At 34.3% G+C, this 21,626-nt stretch overlaps 2 protein-coding genes and 1 non-coding gene across 3 annotated transcripts; 1 reads left to right on the top strand and 2 right to left on the bottom strand.

Annotated features, from left to right (window-relative positions):
* Positions 1-101: 101 nt before the first annotated feature.
* Positions 102-21,597, top strand: LOC111428005 (mitoguardin). The gene is made up of 5 exons (XM_023063388.2): positions 102-435; positions 503-659; positions 1,646-1,852; positions 19,861-20,150; positions 20,537-21,597. The coding sequence occupies exons 1-5, from the start codon at positions 340-342 to the stop codon at positions 21,362-21,364; spliced, it is 1,578 nt and encodes a 525-aa protein (XP_022919156.2). The 5' UTR covers positions 102-339; the 3' UTR covers positions 21,365-21,597.
* On the bottom strand, positions 2,270-2,341 carry TRNAP-AGG (transfer RNA proline (anticodon AGG)). Its single transcript has one exon. It is a non-coding gene; the product is annotated as a tRNA-Pro (tRNA).
* On the bottom strand, positions 5,011-8,768 carry LOC111428006 (beta-pore-forming protein unzipped). Its single transcript, XM_023063389.2, has 3 exons — positions 8,379-8,768; positions 6,949-7,148; positions 5,011-6,897 (listed from the first exon to the last, which is right to left on the bottom strand). The coding sequence occupies exons 2-3, from the start codon at positions 7,136-7,138 to the stop codon at positions 5,702-5,704; spliced, it is 1,386 nt and encodes a 461-aa protein (XP_022919157.1). The 5' UTR covers positions 7,139-7,148; positions 8,379-8,768; the 3' UTR covers positions 5,011-5,701.
* Positions 21,598-21,626: the final 29 nt, after the last annotated feature.

Raw genomic sequence — 21,626 nt, 5'->3', positions numbered from 1 at the left:
TATAAATTATAAATTTTTTTAATTTATAATCAATAATTATTAATAACATTTTTAATAACATTATCTTAAAAAACTAACTTCACATCATTATTACTAACCTCCTCACTCATGTCGATAAAATAGTTAACCTTAAACTCAAGCAGAGTATAACCGCGATTTTTAATTTAACGTCACAATCGAAATGATTCCTATAAGAACCTCACCGTTTATCAAATAAGTGCAAACAGTTCGCGTTCAAGTTCAGTTTATTCCACCAAGTTGATGTTAATCACGTTAAGTTTAGTCCTAACCTAAAAGCCGCGATACACCATTCACATTAACACTTAACTAATAAGCACAATGTCTTTACTTGCACATTTAAATCTCGTTGTTGAACATTTAAAGCAAGCCAAAAGGTTGTTACCGGATAGGTATACGCTTACAACGACCCAAAAGGTAAAAATGATGTTGTGTTTGTTTATGGTATGGTTGTAATTTAATGCTTTTGTGTATTCGATTACAGGTTGTTGTTGTTTCTGTTACAACCGGTGTTGCTTTATTAGGGGTTTTAGCTCGGTATATGCGAAGAAAGAAGCAAATTGTTGACCCAGCAAGATATAGGAGAAGTGTTTTTGTAAAGAGAAACACTCGAAATTCTGGCGTCAGGAGTCCAAACGGAGGTAATCAAGATTAATTATTAACATAAAAAGATCGATTAATTATTTTAAGAAGGCATTTTCTTCTCATTATATTTTAATATTCCCCCATGACCTTTGATTGTTACAATTTCTGTTGTTTGTATCATAATTTTGTTACTTCTCCATTTCACCTTGAGATGTCACCATTGAGTTTGGATAACTGTTTGTGTTGTTGTGTGTATTCGGTTGACTATACGGCAGGAGAAAAAAAATTTAATTCAAAAAAAGTTGGTAAATAAGATTATTTAATAAATTATATCTCCGGGGATAGAATTGCTTGTCAAGGTTGAAACGGGTTGTTTCATTGAGTTGTTATTTAATATATCACACGTCCTTGCGAAGTTTATGCGACGCATTTTTATATTTAGAAATGATAATACTAAGTTTAATGATAAAATTTAAGATTGTGTTATACTTAAGATTATGGAAGATTTGGTTTATTTTAAGAAAAAAATTTAAAAAATGTCTTGTTTATTTATGTATAAGAGTTTATACATTTTTCGATGTAATGGTGCTTTAATTTCGTTTGAGATGACAAATTATATATATTTTTTTTCAGATATAAATAAATTTATTCCATATCATTATTAGTAATAATGATATTAAAAATGTATTGACCCAAAAATATGTAATTTAAAAAAGCTAGGTTAACAACTGTCAAATTAATTGAAGTATGTCACTTGTCAAATCGTAACTGTCAAATTGAAATGGAACTTTTTAGAACGTTAAGGAATATGATGCTTTAGAAGGTTCAAAACATTAAAGTTTCATGCTACCTTTACAAACAATTTCTAATGTTTTATAATTTACAAACTTAAAGATAACCAAACAAGAATGTTTGTTATTATTTGATATAAAAAGCAATTTGGTACAACAACTCTTCTATTTCTTTATAGATAAAAAAAGTTTATTATTATAACCATAAGAATCGCATTAAGATAATATTGTGATTATAATTTCTTTTTTAGATGTATTTAGTCAAGCAAGTAGTGGACGAAGAAGCGTCGGTTATAGTGGATATAGTGATCGAGTAACAGTTAGACAAAGTTCAATAATAAGTGAAAAAACTTCTTTGGCGTCGGCTAGTTTAGCAAGTGGCGGTTTGGGTCAGCTGCAAGAGATTGGCGGAGGAGGAGATGGTGCTCATTTAACGCCGCAACAATTAGGAGTGATGGGTGAGTGTTTATTCTCTTCTAAACCAAACACATATGTATTTACCAAGCGTTAAAAGGATGGCATAAAGTATAATATTATGTACACACAAACATAGACTAAAAGGAATTCGTTTCTTAAAGGAATTATCTTTAAAGATATGAATTATGATTAATTCTATGTTTGTAGCTGATCTCATTCCCCAGAAAGTTAAGCGTCGCGGACGTTTTACTTTTATTATTTTGTTCCCACAGTTGGCGCCGTTATACATTACCACAATGGGATTGATTTAAAATTCTTAGTAGAAAGATGTGACCTACATTATTATAACAGAGGCTTTATTTTATATGCTTTTATTTAGTAAATTTTTTTTATTATTATTTTAATTATTAATAATAATTTATAAATAAATTTAAAGAGATTAAAAAAAAAAAAATTGTGGGCTCGTCCGGGATTTGAACCCGGGACCTCTCGCACCCTAAGCGAAAATCATACCCCTAGACCAACGAGCCAGATAATAGTTGTTTCGTTTTCTAAAAATATCTCCATTTTAAATTGCAAAGAAATAAATTCTTTAATTAATTGCTTTTAATGCAGGATGCATTCGTTCTTGCTTAATTTTATATGCATTATCTAATTCTAAACGTACCATTCGAGTAACATTGTTGACATTGAAACGTGCAGGTTAGAAACAATTGAGCGAGAGGCATTGTCAAGGCCCACTTCGTACTTTTTTATTAGGCCCAATTTGACATTTTAAGCACGTCTATATTTAGATTAAAAAAAACGCCGATTATAGTTACGTTTTACTTAAATTGTATATATAAATGTGGAATTACTATTAGTAATAATATATATAATAATATATTATAACTATAAATAGTAAGTGTACCACGGAAATTATACATCTCTTTAATTACGTTCATTCGCCGCATTCGTTTCTATAGATCTTCGATTGCAATAATTATTTAGATCGAATAATTACGGAGATAGTGGACGAGACCGAGTTTCCGCTTCGTTTAATTACAAAAGAAGCTGCCTTCCTGTCACTTCGTGCTCATTTTTTCATCTTTACTTTAATTCTTCCCACGGGATTTAACGATTTGATTGGGCGCGTTTCTCTTATTTAATTGATTTCGTATTAAATTGATCGTTTAACTTTAATAATGGAAAAGTTAAAATTACCGGAAAATGCAATTTTATTATTTTCAAATTAATTTTTTACACCTTTTTTAAACCGATTATCTTATAATTGTCGGTGAGCTCTGTCATGGTCTGCGGATTTCATGGCATCCCTAATAATTAATTGCCGCCGCTATGTTGCTCGGTGACCGGAAGTGGCGATGAACGATGAGACCTCATATCCGGTGTTTCCGTTTTCCATCCTTCACATTACATAAATCTTCCTTATTTTACTGAGTATTATTGAGCATCAGGTGTTATTTTAGACTTTATTTTTTTTGTATGTGAATAATTCGTTATTGCATTATTGTATTATAAAGTTTAGAATGGGGCTTTGGGGGGTGGATGATTATTGTAGTCACGTTATTGCATGGTTTCCGTGAGTGTAGGCCAACGGTTAAGGGCGGGACGGGAAGACGGGACAAGGCTATAGACACGGCGGCGGCACCGCGGCGTCGGTGAGGGCGTCGTCAAAGCCAACACACCCTCGCCTCCCCATCAACCCTCTCCTGTACGTCCTCTGGTCGGCAACAACTCCAGCGCAAAATCGATACTCTGGAATGTAGACCACGCGGACATTCGGATGGTTAAATGAACCGAAACGGTATTTTTAGATACCTTAATGCTTAATCGAAACTGAATGAATGTTTGCGTCAATAAGAACCTTAACAAAAAATAAATAAGTTATTTGAAATAATGTGAAATTCTCGTTTAGCTTTATAATCTTTAAAACACCAAGTTTTACAAATTGTTTTTGCAACTTTTTTACTATGATGATTTTGAGTGTTCAGCTGGATATCATTGTTTCCAAACTTGTTGATACAAATAGGGGTGGTGAATTGATTACAAGAAGCTGCGAGAGATGGAGACGTGGTACCGAACCTAAAGAATACAGATCCATCCAGGAAATAGCACGACGATTCTCGAGAACGAAGAAAATGACTCTACAACAGCCCTGCACGATTGATCATCAGCACAACCCAACCAAGAATCCAACCCAACCCAAGTTCGTACAAATGATCTCGAAATCAACGTTGTTGGGAGAAGCAAATGGGATTCTATTTTCTTGGATGACACGAGTTGGTTTGGTTATTGTCCTCCGAGTAGGACGGGCGAACCAACTTACCGGAAACCCGGACTAATTAGCTAATTTAGCGTATAAACTCCGTCAAAACGAAGAGGTTAATGGTCCAAAAAGGGCACTCAATATACAAATGCGTGGAAGGGAACTTGTAGGAAAACCCCGGAAACGTTGTAAGACGCAATAAGCGGACATGCATGAGATCTTCTGGGTGTTTAGGGTCGGAGAGGGAAGTGGAGGCAAAGATTAAGGGAAGCCCAACATGAGATGTAGAGGCTTAAAAGAAAAAAAAATTGTTATACATATCTATGATTAGTGCTAGATGATAATCTATATAATCTACTCGCCACTAGATGACGACAGTTTATAGTTTTTTTTACAATTTTCAATTATTTGAATTATTTCATTAACAATTTTTGTTCTACTTTTTGTTATTTATGTTATTGTTGATTTTAAAATTGTCAATAGACATTTCAAATTTTCTTATTAATATTATCGTAAAATATAGATTTAATTAAAAAGTACTTTATTATCGAATCAATTTTGACGTAAAATTAAATTAAGTTTGGTTGAAAAGTACGATTATAATGTCAACGATAACTACAAGTAACGAAGACGGATTGTATCGTTACTCATGTCCCTGTAAAACTTAATTGAAGTTAAAATGACGCGAGGACGAGTTGCATATCTAATTAAGGTACGATGACATCTCGTCGCGGTCAATTAAGGGGAAGAACGTTGCCTCCTTTGACACTAATAAGAGGGATTGGTGATAATACCGTACGTAATAAATTTCACTTTTAAGTGTAATTGATATGAATGGTGAGTTAACGTGTTATTATTTATCATTACTTACCTGTAATGTATTTTTCGGACTTAAATTTTTTGATTGAGAGGAAGGAAAAGGAAACGCAGAAATAATTTGATTTAATTTATTTTTAAGTAGTATTTGTCGGAATAATATCTACAATAAACAATTTACATAGTACCTAACTAAACTTTGCGGAAAATAATCAGTCAGTCGGTGTAATTCAACGAAATTGTACTTGACAAACCTCTACGCGGTCCCTTTTGAAATTTTTTCCATCATCGTCAAAATACGAAAAATTTTTTAAATTTTCGCCTTCATCGTGAAAACGGTTCCGTCATAGAGAAACGGACATCTAACGATCGAGGATGATACAACAACGGACGGAACTTTAGATGTCCACACCTCCGGTTTCCTACTACATTTAGAAATACTGTTCTACACGTAATTTTTTTGAAAAAATATCATCATCTTATCGTTCGTCTTTTTTGCTATGGCCTAAATCTTTGCGACTAAACGCGCATTATTAAATATTTTTTAAAAACATATTATATCACTTCTGACACTTCTTCGCAGCGCTATAATATTTACAAACACGTACAGATTCTTTTTTTCTTTATAATATATACAAATATAGAGTGTAAGAAGAAGTAGAATAAGAATAAGAGAAGAAGGGTGACTATGTAGTAAGAGAGAGATAATCAAAAAAAAAACGAAGCGATATATGTACATCAAACTATAGGACTATCACATCAAAGCTGCCAGCAGCGAGATATTTACTTTCATTTTTAAACCTGGCGTTTACGTCACCCTCAACAAATGAACCGATATGGCTATAAATGTAAGCATATTCACGGTCACGCTCGATGCGGATGATTCTTTTTTCTTCAAAGATAAAGCGCCGCCATCATCAGACTGCATACTACTATTTTCTTGTTTTCTCCCTTCGGTATCGTGAGTTTTCTTTGGTTTAACGGTTTCTTGGATTTCGGGTATTTCGATGGGAAGAGGTTCAGTGACCATTGTGGTGCGTCTAGTTGTTGTAGTTGTGGTTGTAGTTGTCGTCGTGGTTGTTGTGGTGGTTGTTGGAACAAAACTATTGTTATGAAGGAAATAAACGGGGCCAAATTCCGGGGTGACGCTTAACATTGTCGATTCTCTTTTGCTATCTCGAATGGTTCTTTCGCGCTTTTCGCCATCTTTATAGTATGAAATAACAGTTCCGGTGTAGGGTAAGTCGGCTTCGACGTAGATTCCCTTTAAAGTGACGTTCACCGCGGTGCCTGGTATTAAAAAGTACTCGATACTTTCAATCTTAACCTCTATTCTTTGTTCGGGAATCGACCACTTGTTCTTGCGGATATCCTTTTCGTCGTGAACGTCAAAAGGTAACCCGGAAAGTAATCCATGTCCGTGTCCCCAATATAATTTATAAGTGTAGTTATAACCGATTACGGTTTCAACTCTTGCTGTGTCCCCATCTAGGTTGGCGTTTTTTAAGACGACGTTTCCTAAAATTCGTTCTTCGCGCGGTTGGCCTTTTCGAACGTTTTCGTATTTAACATCGATCATTTCGTATTTGATCGGTTCGGTTTCAACTAATAATTCGCCCTCGTCTGAAATCGCTTCTTTATTATCCTCGACGAAGGTGATTATTCCAAATTCTCGGTTGGGATCTAGGTTACCTAAGAGGTGGGTTAAACTTGGGTTGTTTTCTAATGGTTTTCTAGCGACGTAATTCTTGTAGGGATCTTCTCCGCCGACTACGACACCCGCAGGATCTGTACTGAATTTATCTCTTTTCACCCAGCTTAATCTCGCGGAATTCTCGGTGTTGATCAAAAGCTCGTAACGCTCTACTTCGTGTACGATTCCGTGAACGCTCATTAAACATTTTCTATCGTAAGGTCTTAAATGACCTGCCACCCAGAAAGTATTTTGTTTCGCTCTGCAGACGTAAATCGGGTTTTTGATTGAGTTATCTTCAGTGCTATCATCTAAATGAAACGAGATTAAAATAAAAAAAATTAAAAATGTTTATTAAGTACCTAATTGTGACTCATAAGCTCCAATAACGGCGTTTTCGTAATCTGGCTTGGATTTGGAGCTAGCTGATACCCAAGAAAGGGTTGTTGATGTTACAAGTTGCTCGAGATTTTCTGCGAGGAGGTGTACGCTGTTGTAAGAGGAAGATTGATGGATTATTAGGAGGAAAATTGTGAATAGTGACACTTTCATTTTTGGATTTCTGGAAAATAAAAAAAAAATTGTGGTGTTAATTGTGTTGTTTATCTTTAATGATGGTTTAACTTTTTCTTTGTTGTTAAGAACATTCCAGTTCTTCAATTAAACATAGAAAAAGCGACAAGTTCCATTCCCAAGCTCTCTGAATCCGATAAATTCAAGCGTAGCCGCATAGTTAGTGGAAATTGTCGGTTTGTTTATGTTTATGACTTCTTTGTAATTGTGTGTGCAGGATTCTCGAGCGGCAAAAATTTTTGAATTACACAAATAAATCCCTGTCTAAACCGGTAAAGTAGGAATTTCTTTTCTACTTTAATTCCCCACTTTAATATATTACTTGGGAGAATGGGGGAAAACATACGCCGAGGTGAGTTTACTTAGAAGCAACAACTTCACATCTAATGGACTTAGTAATTGAGTTTTAAGCAAACGAGGTTTAAAATTTAGATCGACATCGATCGCGAACTTGTTTTATTAGCTGAGGCGCCCCGTCCTTGCTTCTCTTTTTATACTCGACTTCACTCGCTTAGTTTATTAAGTCATTCGGGAACAGGTTCATTATGTTTGTGTAACTACCATATATAGATTATGCAATTTTTTTTAATTCTTGAGAAAATTCCTAATCATATTACGTCGCTTAAATGTCAGGAACTATTTATGTATCATGAATGTATTAAATAATCGAGATGTTTGAGGAAACCCAAAGAAATTTTAAATGCGTTTCAATACCCAAAAAAAGAAAGAAAAGAGGGTAAATCCTCCCCTATCAAATAGATTTTTACCTGGGTTTAACCGTTGAATAAATTATTATAAAGGTTCCCCTCAATTGTAAACATTTTAAAGTACAGTTTTTTCAAAAATTAAATAAATTAGGATTTTTGAATATCCCACGACATAATCAATAACTATCCACCCAGCAACTAAATTATTGTGCGACATAGAAAGCAAAAATCAGCAAAACATAATGTGTTGTTTCTATAGAAACCACAATTTTAATGAATTCGAGTTTTTATGATTAAACGACTTTGTTGATTTCATCGATGTTAATTTTCTCATGATTAACTTTGTTGACTTTTTCGTAAATTCTTCAGATAAAGGTCGCTTATTATCAAGGATTTCTCAAAAGGTCGAACACACGCTAAAAAAACCGCGATAAAACTTACTTAACATTTTGTTCAAATTACTCAACATGTTGACGTAGTTAATAATTAAACATTTTAATTGCAATACTTACATTTTTTTAAATATTTCAATAAGAAAATGTTATCATATCACGAATAATATGGTTTGGAAAGGATTTAAAAAAAGATGAAAAACACTATGTATTTCACTTGGAAAAAAACTTAACGGTGAATATAGCACGGAAAATCCTGTTTGGCCTCTATTGATTTTCGTTTCGTTTAGCCGGGAAATGCACTTTTCGAGACGACGCTGATTCGACTGCGACGTACGTCCAGAAACGTGTTGTCGGAAGGACTGGTTCTAAACCGTCGTCGTCGTCGTCAGTTGGCGCGTTGCGGCGTCGGCTCCGAGTTGCCCCGTTCGCGCTTTTTAGGTGGGGACCTTCGATGAAACCTCCAAAACCCCCTTTTCGATCCGGTACCCACACCGTCTTTTTCGAGGGGGAAATTCTATTGATAAGGAGAGAGATAAAGGAAACTCAAATCTCCCCAATCTTACCTTTACCATAAAATGCAAAATGATATCTTGACATCATTCCTTTTTTAAGTTTTGTATGGTATTATTTCATTATAGCATTGTTGTTGGTTTCGGATACAAAAAAAGCATTCAAAATAAGTCGGTTTTGTTGTTCGATTTTCGGTCGACTGGTTTCTTCGTCGGCCGAAGGATTTGGAATTTCACATTGGGTCGTGCCATAACGACATAGAACCTTTTTTTCCCGCCACATCGAATTTTTTTTATTACATTTCTAATCAAAAACATGCAAATGCATGCCAAGGTTAAAACGCGATTCCGAACTTTGAAACGACTAGCAAAAAAATTCAAGTTGCGCGCACTTTCATAACAAACAAGATAATCACAGAGTTCGTTAATTTTATGTAATGAAGACGAGTCGTTAAGTCTCTACGATCCGTTTCGTCTGCTGGATTGCATTTTTAGGCACGACTGCAAAAATATAGAGCTTCGGCGGCATAGAAACGATTTGTTTAAGGCTTATTTAAGAGAAACGAGGCTGGTATGAAAAGTGTCGCGTAATGGAAATGACGGGGAAATATGTTGGGAATTTGTTGATTGGTGTTTTTTTGCCTTACTTTTCCAACTCAACGATTCGTATTTATGATAAATACTTAATGATGGAGGGGAAATTAAAAATAAATTATTGTTTCTGCTTAAAACCTAAGTTTATTATGAAATTCTTTAATAACTATGAATAACAAATAAGAAAATGAAATTTTAATGTTTACGACGAAAACCATTTTCAACTAAAAAAATTAAGAATTAAAAGCAACTTACTTTTAGATATCATATCAATGGTTACTGGTATAGTAAGGTATGGGATTGAATTGGATTGGGTCTAAAATAAAGGTCGCTTGCAGACGAAGCTTAGTGATTAAGATTATATCAACCTGAAGTTGGTCATCATATTATAGCACCTCGGCATTACCAAGTGAACTTGCAGATCTTTTGACTAATTAAACCGAGGTCGCTTGTGGCTGAGACTCAGTGATTACCAGTAACAACAACGTTTGAAGATAAATCTTATATACATGCGAAAATGCCATGTTTAAATGGTGTGAATTTTGCTAAATATTTTCATATGATGTTTTTATTGCAATAGTAAACATCAAAAATTATTTTGTGATGTTTATTCACTCTAAATTTTTTTCGATAATGTTATCGGCGTTGCTTCTGTAAATATTAAAATTGCCCATATCATCATCATGTTTTTGAAAGATTTTATTTAAATAAATTGAGCTCCAATGGAGATTTTCCTTTACATTTAATCATTACTTCCTCCATTACAGTTTCTAATAAATGGCTTGGTAAATTGCTCTAAAAGCGTTAAAAATTTCAGAGATAGTTGATGTTTAATTCATTCTGCTGTTTATATAGCATTATTAAATCTAAAAGAGGACAGAATTACAGCGAATCGATTTATATTAATCACAGTTCTAAAAATCTCATAAATAAGGTATAAAAGTTATCAAACAAAACGTTTTTATACTTAATTGTTATGAATAATATTGAATGAATCGTATTTTTAGTGGTTTTGTGGTGAATTTGTCACCATTTTTATAAAATACTTCAAGTTCTAAAAATTTGCATTTTAAAAATGTATTTCCCAGCTTAATTTTTAATCCCACTTCAACATACAGCTTAGTATTAGTCAAACATTATAAACTATTCACACCGTCTTTGTTCGACAATTTCTCACGTGGTCGCCGTAAATAAGAACGACGACATCACCGGCAGCATAAGCGAGACTATTCCTTTCAATTAAAAGCTGATTGCATAGAGAGTCCTTAATGGCCACAGGAAGCCGTGCCGAAGAAGTGACATTCATTAGCCAGCGTAACGCGGTAGAGCTTCTATAATCGGCACTTTCGCGTTAGATAAGACTTAAGGCTTACCGCCTTTAACGGATCTTGTATCCATTATATTAACTATCTTTCTCGATACCCAGGTGACTCATCCAGATCATCAGTTTAAGGCTAATTGGATATGACAAGGCGAGTTATAATTTAGTAGTGTGTAAAATGTTCTTTTTTTTTTGTTGGAACATAAAAGCTTTTTGAACTTTCGGTGAGATCTTGTCCTCTTAAAGTTTTACAAGATTTCTTGCGCAACAATAATAACGGTACCGTAGAAACTGAAATTCCTAAACGGCGCCGCTAAAACACCAACTTTTCTCGCCGTTCACTTTGTGGACTATCTTGTAATTATTAAACGTTTAGTTTTTGAGAGCGTGAAAGTGCCTTTTTTTTTATTAAAAAATTTAAAGAAATGCAGGTGTTTAAATTTTCTATTCACGATGTTTGTTCTCTTGGATATATCATTGCTTATTCTGGTGGTGTATTGTAATTGAATTGAGAGCGGTTTTTATGTTGATGCTTTCAAGCATACTAATTTCTTCCTTCAATGGAACTTCCTCTTTTAAGAGGAATTTTTTCAAGACAGACAAAGTAGGTTTAATTAACCGTTATGTTAGTTATGAGTGATGAGGTTAAATTCCTTTGTTGTAAGTGCGAGAAACAATACAAGTGAAAAATTATTAAATTTTACTATCTATGTCAAAGTAGTCTTGTGGTTGGGAAGCTATCAGAGAAAACCGTTTCAATATACAGTAGAATCCCGGTTAAAAACTCGACGACTTTCCAAAATAAATAATTCAGGCCTTTTTATAAAACTGGTGCAAACTTGTTATATATCATTTTAAAAAAGATTTATTTCGACGTGAAAAAGATGACTTCTTGATATAAAATTGTTTTTCAAATGATTTCAGCTTTCATTCCGTCATATATTTGTGTTCTTGCGTTATTGATATCTATTGATTGGAGTAGAAGGTCGATTAATTAATGTTGACGTGATTTAAATAGAATTCTTTCAGTCGAAGTCGCTGAAATGATTTGTCATAATCTATTTGAGCAAATTTGGGTCGCGAATCTGAACGTATTTTTATTATCGATCCCTCTCTTTGCACGAAGAGGAGGGTAATTACACTACTGTCGGGCGCCTCTTCAATTAACATTCCGTTCGTATAGGAAATCGTTGCCGCTCGGGTTTAATTAGGGCTGAATTTTGTTACGGTCCAGGTGATCCTAGTTATTCGGATTATAGCGGCAAACAAATCTAACCGCGAATCCAACAGATTTATAGAAAACCGTTCAATTATAATCCATTACAAGCAATAAGATGATAAATTGAAAACTTTTTCTTTATTTTTGGGTATTATTATAATAAATCTTGTCTCAAGTCTCAAGTCAACATTTTTTATTTACAAAAAACGTGGTCTTGTTTAGAAGATGTCTTCCCACGTTTTGCTGCACGTTTCGATCTCAATCGACTAGCTCGTTTCGCCGTTTATTGTTTTGCAAACAAAGCGCATCTGTCGCCCCCACAAATCATCGTCATCGCGAACCGATATCTCCGATGGTGCCCACGCGGTCCAACTACGTTCCGTGAACTTCCTGGTCCTTCTAATGGACAAGTTCATGGGGTCGATGGTCTCGGTTCAATTTCAATTTGTGTTACATCTCTTCTTGTTCATCTTATTCATCTTCTTCGTCTTTTTCATCTTCTTCATCGTCTTCGTCATCGTACTAAAATTTCCTTCGGCGAACAATAGACTATGTGGGACGGTGATAATTCAGACTCTGGGGCTGCGACCGAAAAATGACTCGATTCCCCTCGCCAAATATGTACATGAGAAGATACTTCGAATCACTATTAATTAAATTGACGTATTTAAAATATTAAATAAGATTTAAAGAGGTCGGATGTTGTTGTGAGTTGACGATGATAAATCAACTTCATCAAGCGTAGAGGAGCCAATTAGACCTGATCCGGAATTGAAATTTCCTTTATTGCTTTTTGACAGGTAATGGGTGAAATAATTGAACATTTCCTGTACATCTCGCAATCAAAAAGAGAGTTTTCAGGTGAAGATTATTTCAAATATAAATCTTGTTTTGTTATAACATCTCCAGTACGGTGTCATATAGTACCAAAGAGGAGTCAGATTCAATTAAGATATTAAAGACTCCCGTGCCTAACACAGCAGGACTTGCAGCTGCCGATGGCGTTGTTCACTCGCAGACCATCTGCCATTTCGCACAATTGGCTACGAGATACACTGATTGACGCTAAAGTGGGTCCAAGTTCCACCATTAAATAGTACACAACTCCTATTTCCACGTTTAATAGCGTCGTATTTTAGATTCATATTTAACGAAGAACTTGAACTTGAAACGACACTTATGGGGTTTGAACTGCGGAAGGTAATAACATTAACTTTATTAGATTAAATTGTTGCAAAATCGTTTTGAGGAGAACGCGCGTGTGTGTCCTCGCCTTTGATGGGAAAAAGAAAATAGGGTAACCGTTATCGTAGACGTTCTGACGGTGTTTTTGCTATGAGATTACCGGACGATGGTAATAAGCGCCGCACCGCTGCGTCGGAGCATAACTGAGCGCACACATTCATCAAGACAACACCGTTCTATATGTACATGTGCATATGGAAACTTTATGAATCATTAATTTTTAACATAAACTATTGCATAATCATGAATTATATTAAATTTATTGGTTTAAATAAAAATATTTTAGAAAGTAATTTATCTATATGTATATAAAAAATATGATGGTTACATCTACAACTTTTTGTACTACGGTCTTAGCTAGAAATTCTTAAATATTGTTTTAGAGTTTGGTTTGGATTGAAGTCTTAACTTCTCGTTTAATCTAAACATTGGCATCAAGTTCTAAATCCACTGCAGTTTACTGGAATCGATATTCAAATGCAATGTTGATTTGGATAGTTTGAAATGATGAGGTGTATGATGCAGGATGAGGAGAAGTAAAAACCAATGAGAAGAAACAACAACCAATCTCGGTTCTTGGTTTAGGAAGTTGTTGGAAATCCTTGAGGTTTTATAATAACTGCAGAGTTAGCCTCAAAGAGACTTAATTTTCTCAATTTCTCGTATTTACTTGATGCTTATGGGATGAAAGGCTCATTATAAATACAACAACCAACAACTGAATACTAGAATCATCCATAGAATGCCGACATTATTCCTAGAATTCTGGAATTATCTGCTAGATAGAGAAATCTGTTACTGAATAGTGGAATTAAGTATTGATACTTAGAGTATACAATAATCATTTGTTGTTTTGGCTGAAATTGCGTAGCAATAACTGATTTATTCCGGAAATATGAAAATGGCTTTTTAAGAATTTCTGTAAAATAATTCCATTTGTACTTGAGATTTCCATTGAAGAAAAAAAAAACGAGGACAATCAACTATACTACCATCATAAGATAGACAATTTGCTTTAATTAAACCTATTTAGCGTTTCCGCTGCGAGAACACACTTCCATTCTTCTTGTAATGTGTTAACATTCTAGGTCACGCCCAAACGAACTTCTCACACTTGATCTTATTACGTCAGGTCGCATCAAATTATATCATCAAGTTTACCTATATACGCTCAATAAACTCAAAAATTAATGTGACGTCGAATAATGTTATGTAGTCGAATTGAAACGAAGTTGTAGGTACATGAAGCGGCGATTACAAGCGTCGTGTTTGAGAGTTCGCCGGTTGGCTGGTTTTCCAACAAGACTTAACGGCTAATTGTAGAGGCGGCTTCCTGGAGTGACTGCTGGAAAATGTTAATTATATCGCGCCCGTGTTACTCTGAAACAGGAAAGTTTTTCAACAAACAAAAAGAAGGGGGAAAAGGAAACAAGGCGTTAATGGCTCTTCAGCGAATTTGTCTTTTCGGGGGAATGTTACGGAGTGTGACTCATCGGATTCCCTTGAGCATGAAGATGAGGTCAGAGAGATTTTATTATAACCTCACGTTTCGTGTTTCATTTAAATGGAATTGTAAAGAGATAATGAATTTTTGCTATGTTAAAGATGTTGATTGACTTGACATTTTTTTATTTTATTGATGAGGTGTGTCTTTATTGAATTTGTAATTCCGTTAAATTGATTTACCCATCAATTAACGTGATTCTCTAGTCGCAGAGTTCAAAGGTCTCTTTTATAGAACCCGTGGGTATCTATGTGGATACGAAGAGATGGAGATACTTCCCGCGCATGCAATTAACGGGGCTCCGGTACCGTCATTATTAGATTCCGCTACACGCGTGGTCTCCTTTTGCCCTCTTCGTTCCCCCATTTTTAAACCCCCCACGAGTGCTCCCATTATACAGGCTCGAGAACGTTGAAGACAAAGACCGAAAATCTATTGTTTATTTATCTAGAGATTGTTCCAATTAAAATTTTGATTCTACAAGTAGGATGCAGAATGGGATGATTAGATTTAAATTGATGTTAATATTAAATAGGAAGATTCGTCGAGTGTACTTGAAGAAGATCCCCAACTGGATGGCAATTGGGAAAGGTCATGGAACTTATTTATACAAAGATAAACGCGACTCCGATTCTCATCCCGATGAGCAAACACCGGCTGCAAACCGTAACTTCTTCGTCTTCGTCGAACTGTGAATGTCGTTACGGTATCCAAACTCGGAACCATTGTTCGAAAGTTTGTTTGAAGAAGCGATCCTCCGGGTATCTGGTGTCATAATGCTCGCTTTTTGAATTAGAACAATACAAAACGTTTTGTGTATTTCAAGACTCACTTTAACCAACAACATTTTTATTATTACACTTATTAAAAGACGTTTATGGTAATTTTTTTCTTTTTATTTGTAATAAACACGTGAGAAATCGTTAGTATCTTACACAACATGATGACAACACGACGCCGATTCTTATGCAATGCGTCTAAAACGAATCTGATACACACAGCAACATCGAGTACAGGAACGGATTAGAATTTATCGACGGCGGATTCGAAAGGCATAAATACGACAACTACACGAGTGGATTTAACCTTGTTTGGAACAATGAAGGAAAAAGCGCGAGATACGTTCATTAGGCGTTATAAAACGTTTTGACCGCTCGTATAACGCTTTAAAGCACTGTACGCCAACGATTTTAAACTTTATCTTCGTTTAATTGTTTTTGCGTCTAGCGAGAAACAATTTACAGATAATCAGCATTACGGACGCCAAGAGAATAATTTTTTTAAGCGTTTTAATTGATTGATTAGGTTTATGTTTTTGCTTCGGTATTAATTGCTTTGTATACATGTTGTGTTAATTGAACATGAGATTATTTATAGATTTTATAGTTTTATTTTACAATTTTTATTTATCTTGTAGCGGAAATATTAAAAAAAATATATTTAGTTGAAACCCATTGTTTAAGTCACGTACAATCTTAACAATCAAAGCTACTTTATGAGTCTGTGTAAGACGAGGTCTGCACACGCAAACTCTTTGAGGTCACGTTTAGATGTGTTAGTCAATTTAATATTATAGAGTTGCCATTGAAAATATGGTGTACAGTGTTGGTCAAAAAGTCATAAACACCTTGCTTTTCTTTTTTTTTTAGTTCCATTGCACCTAAAATTTTGTTTATATGGATGGGACGTTTGCGGCCGAGGTTCAGTGTTAAATATTATGAATGAAATTATCATATTGTGATTTTGTGTTGCTGATTTTTTGATGGATTCTGTACATTAAAATTAAAAGTAACACAAAATTTGATACATTGAAAAAGCTGTTTTTAAACTTGCGGTTTTTATTTATGAAATCAAACACCATTTTTTAACTCATTAAATTTAGTTATAAATTGTAATACAACCTTAACCTTATTTTTAAACCAACTTCCGCACAAATCTATAATTATTCCAAACGATTAAGTCTGTCCTCAATTTTCATTACACACTGTGTATTTACTCATATTTCTTGTATCCGATTAAATACCGGTTGCAAACAAATTCGCAAATAGCTACCTACGCTTATTCACATAGTAATAGTAATAAGAGGCTCATTGAGCGGTCATTGTAGCTCGATATATAAGCAAGGTGTAGTATCATTTGCATCCGATTGTGACCAATTAGCCATGCTTAATTTATCGCCAATTAATTGTAATACGGTCTTCGTTTAAAAGGCGCTGCGGTACAACCGTTTATAAGAGTTATGAACCGTCAGATTCGAAACGCGATGACTAATAAGATTTATCTCGTTGTAGTGCGGTTAGTTCTTTAAAGAGACGTTGTTTGTTAGTCATCTTTATACGGTTAGCCAATATACACGAGATTTACAGTTATAAGAAACTATTACGATTGAATCATTGAACGTTTAAAGAGTGAATTATTACAAAGTAGTTTATAGATTGTGTATAACATTTTTCACGTGTCAATTTATTGTTTTCAAGATTTGCTTGTTGAGCTTCTGAGGTTGTATGATTTGGGGTAGTCTGTGGTAAAATCTCGAGGGAGTTTCAATTCAAGTTCGAACATGTTCGGGGGCGTATGTTTACGGTTGCATCCGAGGGGGTTGCTATAGAAACCGTAGGCTCAGTCGGGGGCCCCAAATGATTCTCGTACAAAATTGCTATTGAAACGAACGAAATTCATTGCAATTGCTTGCTCAGGTGTAAATAAAGGCAATGATTAAAAACGTCCAATTTCAAGCATTTCCTTTCGATTCATCAATTTAATAAGCGAGTAATTTTTAACGTTTATTTCTAACCAGTCGTTTTAAAATATTATTGTAATTTGCTATTACTACGAAATTACTTAATCAAATTATGTTGCTATATGTTAAAGGCATTTAATATATTACTATACTCAGTTTCGTTACTCGTTGTTACCCTTTGAACAGGAAAATTTTTGCTTCTTGAACAGAAAAGTGTATTACGTTGACTTTTTTGTCGACTTCGAGGTAAATAATCACTCGCGTATGCATTTCAGAACTACGTTTGTTTATGGCCACTTTTTCCAGATTCATCGTTCCAGGAATAAAGATTGTAATTAAATGCATTTCTACAATCAAATTCATGATCAAGATATCGTCTGGGACATTGCTGAAAAATATGTGATTGCAGCTGATTAAACCACGGTCGCTTGCGACCGAGGCTTTACAATTAATACCGTAACAACCCAAAATTGGCAAATAAATCGTACATCTCGGCTAATATGATACAAAGGATGATTATAATTATAGGCGATAATATTGTATCCTTGTTGAACCGTTTTATTAATTTAGGCCCACTTTTACCACTTCTTGATAAATTTATCCGATAGATAAATCCAGCTCTTAGCCAATGAAGGCGCTTAAAACCGCCGTAACCATGGCAACTATCCTCTAGATAGTTTATCAGGAGGATGGTAAAAGTGGGCCTTATAAAAATAAATTTATAAATTATGGATAAATTTTTTTTACATAAGTGTTTATGAACTGTTAAGGTGATTTGATGATTCTAAAACATTGTCGATAGGGGTAGGTACACACTGTCTGTGTGTGTGGGTAATAAATTATTCAACGGGCAATTTATGCGCGAGACACACAAGCGGAAAACGATTTCTTTATGGGGTTTTGAACGCTGCCCACATTTAGTAGGTCGAGAAACTCTCGCGACGTTTAAAAAAGTTGGAGAGTGAAATTTATGGAGTTGAACTCGTAAATTTTACACCAAAAACAATTTGCAGACATATAATATTACAAAACAATCCGAATCTAACCATATTTTTAAGTTTTCGACCATTTTTAAGTTTATAAAACATTCAAAACACTCTTTGTCTGCGAATTTATGGTAAGAACAGAATTTTCAATATATTCCCAAAGCGTTCCCAAGGCGCATATTTTCACGTCCTTTTAAACTGGAAGATAGGAGGTTAATACATAAATTTTCCCATATAAGCACAATCTTAAGTTCGAGAGTATAGTTCCTGGTGAACTTTTCATTATGGTATTTAGAAAGTTGATTTGTGAATAAATTTCATCATCGATTTATAAATATCTTCTTCTGTTAAATGCAAAACTATTCCTTTCAACATGAATTACTTTTTAGAAGTATTATTTATTAGTAAGGATAGATACGATCACATTTCCGCGGCACTTTTACAAACATGCAAATTTCCATTTGTTTACAAACTGAAGCCCACATATTATGTAAATTAGTCATTAGAGTTTCATCGTCACGCGCCGTATCGACATCAACGACGGCGCTTAGATAATGGATTTCTACGCACGTTCTTTCTTCTTTACATTGATTACTTATCCGCTCGATTTTTAATTAGATAAGGAAAAAGAGAGACAAACTTCTCGAACTACAAACGACCTAGAGCGTACATTAACTATTTCCCGTGTGGAAAGTTGCACATTATTCAAATTAAATTCTCGCACCGTGCATCAACTGGTAATAACAGGATATATCGAGAAAGATCTCCTTGATTTGGTTTTATTTTCTAGCATTACGCTCAATTATCATTAAATTACACGAAGTAATATAAAACAAAATAAGTACCTAGTTATTAAATTTTTAGTCAAGTTTTATTTTGTTGATTTCTTTTAGTTAACCTCGGGAGTCGTGAATAAAAAAAAATGTCGAAAATAGGACATATCAGATAAGCGCGGTTACGTCACTCAAACTGGAATAAATTTGTGTTTATACACAGTTGCAAAAGTCACGTGCGTTCTTTATGCGTAAATTTTGTTAAAATGTTAAATTGCCAATTTTGTTTCAATAATAAATCACAAACGGGCGACGTTTTTACCATTTTATTATGAAGGAATGAAATAACCGAGTTTGCTCATGTCGCTGACGAATGCCTTCAACCTCGATTTATTCACAACTTTTTACAACCTTTAAACGTACTCGATTGCTAAGAATTTTACCGAGTTGAATGACTCATTTTATATTTTAAGCGTATTACGATAATAATTTCCATATTCAATGAGACTTAAATGGTTTTTATATCGATATAAAAAATTCCATTCTAAATAAGTCAAACAGTGTTGGTGAATTATGTTGATTATATCCTCATTTGGTATTGATTATAAAAATATTTTAGGAAGCTTATTGGAAACGAAACCTATTTTTTGCTGCGTGGTACTTCTTGAACTTTAAAGTCCACTCATATTTGTTTAATTTCTTTTCTAGGTATGGAAGCTTTAGAAACAAGTATAAACTATTGGGAGGATGCTTTAGCAGCTTATACCCGATCATCAGAATCTGGAGGTCCCTTAGCAGTTTTAGGTCCTGAAGAAGCAGGATTTTGTAGGGATCTTCAACAATTACTCGACTCCGCTTTGGAACTTCAAGAACGCTCAGAAATGTTGTTTTTAGACGAACGATCCGTTTTATTTCAAACTGGAAGTGCTACTTTACACGGGGACGACGAATTGGGGGAAATGTCTGGTGCTGAAAGTTTTGCGTCAGCTCAAGATCAGGTGAAAAATAAAATTTTAATTTTGTCGTTGTCGTATTGTTGGTTGACATCTATAAAAATGAAATTGTCAAATTTGACAATGTATGTTGCCATGTGTCAAATGGTGTTTCGTCCCAAAACGTTGATAAATTTTCGTGATTAGTGACGAAAAAAATACTGTTAAAAAAAAGCTAACAATATGTGACCAAAATCGTCTTGTAATTCTTTTATAAAGATTGAGTAAAAAAGTTATACTTAAAAAAAATAAAGTAAAAAAATGTAATAAGGTAATAAAGAAGAAATGAAAGTAAAAAGACAAGTAAAAAGACGAGCTAAGGTATTAGTAAATTTAAAAATGATAAAAATAATAAAATTAAAATTTAATTAAGCCTTTAAATTTGTTTTTAGGTAGCAGATTTAAGGGAATTTGAAGAATTTACCGAAATATTCCCCGACTTAGAATCGTTACCGTTATATCAAGCTGCTCTTCGCCAACTGGAAAACGGTGGTATTCCATGCAGAACTTTAAGAACAGACGTTGTAAAGTGCGGTTCAGATTGCGAATATTTAGCAAAACTTCATTGCGTCCGATTAGGTTTTCAACATCTCCTCAGAGAACCCTCAAATTACGCCTATTTCGTAGACGCAGGAAGACAAATCTTAGCAGACCTCCTCCTTTACGCCGATAAAGATCCAAAAGATTTTTTAATCGGTTACGAGGCGATGTTAAAATATTTACAAGATGGTAAAAATTGGCGGGAAATAGAGGAAGAATTAAGTTCTAAAGGTGTCAAAGCATTAACATTTTACGATGTCGTTATGGATTATATTTTAATGGACGCATTTGAAGATTTGGAATCTCCTCCATCCTCGGTAACAGCGGTTGTACAAAATAGGTGGTTATCGAACGGGTTTAAAGAAGGGGCCTTGACTACGGCTGTTTGGTCGGTTTTAAAGACGAAGAGGAGGATGTTAAAGTTTCCGACTGGGTTTATGGCTCATTTTTATACAATTTCTGAACAATTATCTCCACTGTTAGCGTGGGGGTTCTTAGGACCCGAAGAAACGCTTCGCGAGACTTGCATGTATTTTAAGGAACAAGTTATGGGTTTCTTAGCGGACATTTTCAACTTTCAAAAGTCGAAATTTGTTACGGTGGAAGCGTTAGCGAACGATATCATGATCAATCTTAAAGTTAGGGTCGATAATATTTGTCAGCGATTCTCACCACAATAGTAAAATTACGAACGGTGACGATTTGATTTGTTAAACCCACGTTTATTTTATTTATTAACCTTTTAAGGATTTTGTATCAAAAGTATTGGTAATTTTGATCAAGATTCGTTAAAAGTAAGGTGGATTATTAAGCATTTTTTAACTAAAACCAAAAAAACTAAATTAATGCATTCCTTATGGATTTGTATATTTTATTTATAAGAATAAATAGCAAATTGATATTTAGATATCCATTTTTAGTTTAATTTAGTTTTTAAAATTA

The sequence above is a fragment of the Onthophagus taurus genome, chromosome 6 (genome assembly GCF_036711975.1).
Source record: "Onthophagus taurus isolate NC chromosome 6, IU_Otau_3.0, whole genome shotgun sequence".
NCBI classification, from domain to species: Eukaryota; Metazoa; Arthropoda; class Insecta; order Coleoptera; family Scarabaeidae; genus Onthophagus; species Onthophagus taurus.
This window is presented reverse-complemented; position numbering and strand designations above follow the sequence as displayed.

Coding starts and splice junctions, on each gene's coding strand:
- LOC111428005 (XM_023063388.2), top strand. CDS start 340: ATGTCTTTACTTGCACATTTAAATCTCGTTGTTGAACATTTAAAGCAA. Junction 436..502: donor CGCTTACAACGACCCAAAAG/GTAAAAATGATG, acceptor ATTCGATTACAG/GTTGTTGTTGTTTCTGTTAC. Junction 660..1,645: donor CGTCAGGAGTCCAAACGGAG/GTAATCAAGATT, acceptor TTTCTTTTTTAG/ATGTATTTAGTCAAGCAAGT.
- LOC111428006 (XM_023063389.2), bottom strand. CDS start 7,138: ATGAAAGTGTCACTATTCACAATTTTCCTCCTAATAATCCATCAATCT. Junction 6,898..6,948: donor AGCTTATGAGTCACAATTAG/GTACTTAATAAA, acceptor CGTTTCATTTAG/ATGATAGCACTGAAGATAAC.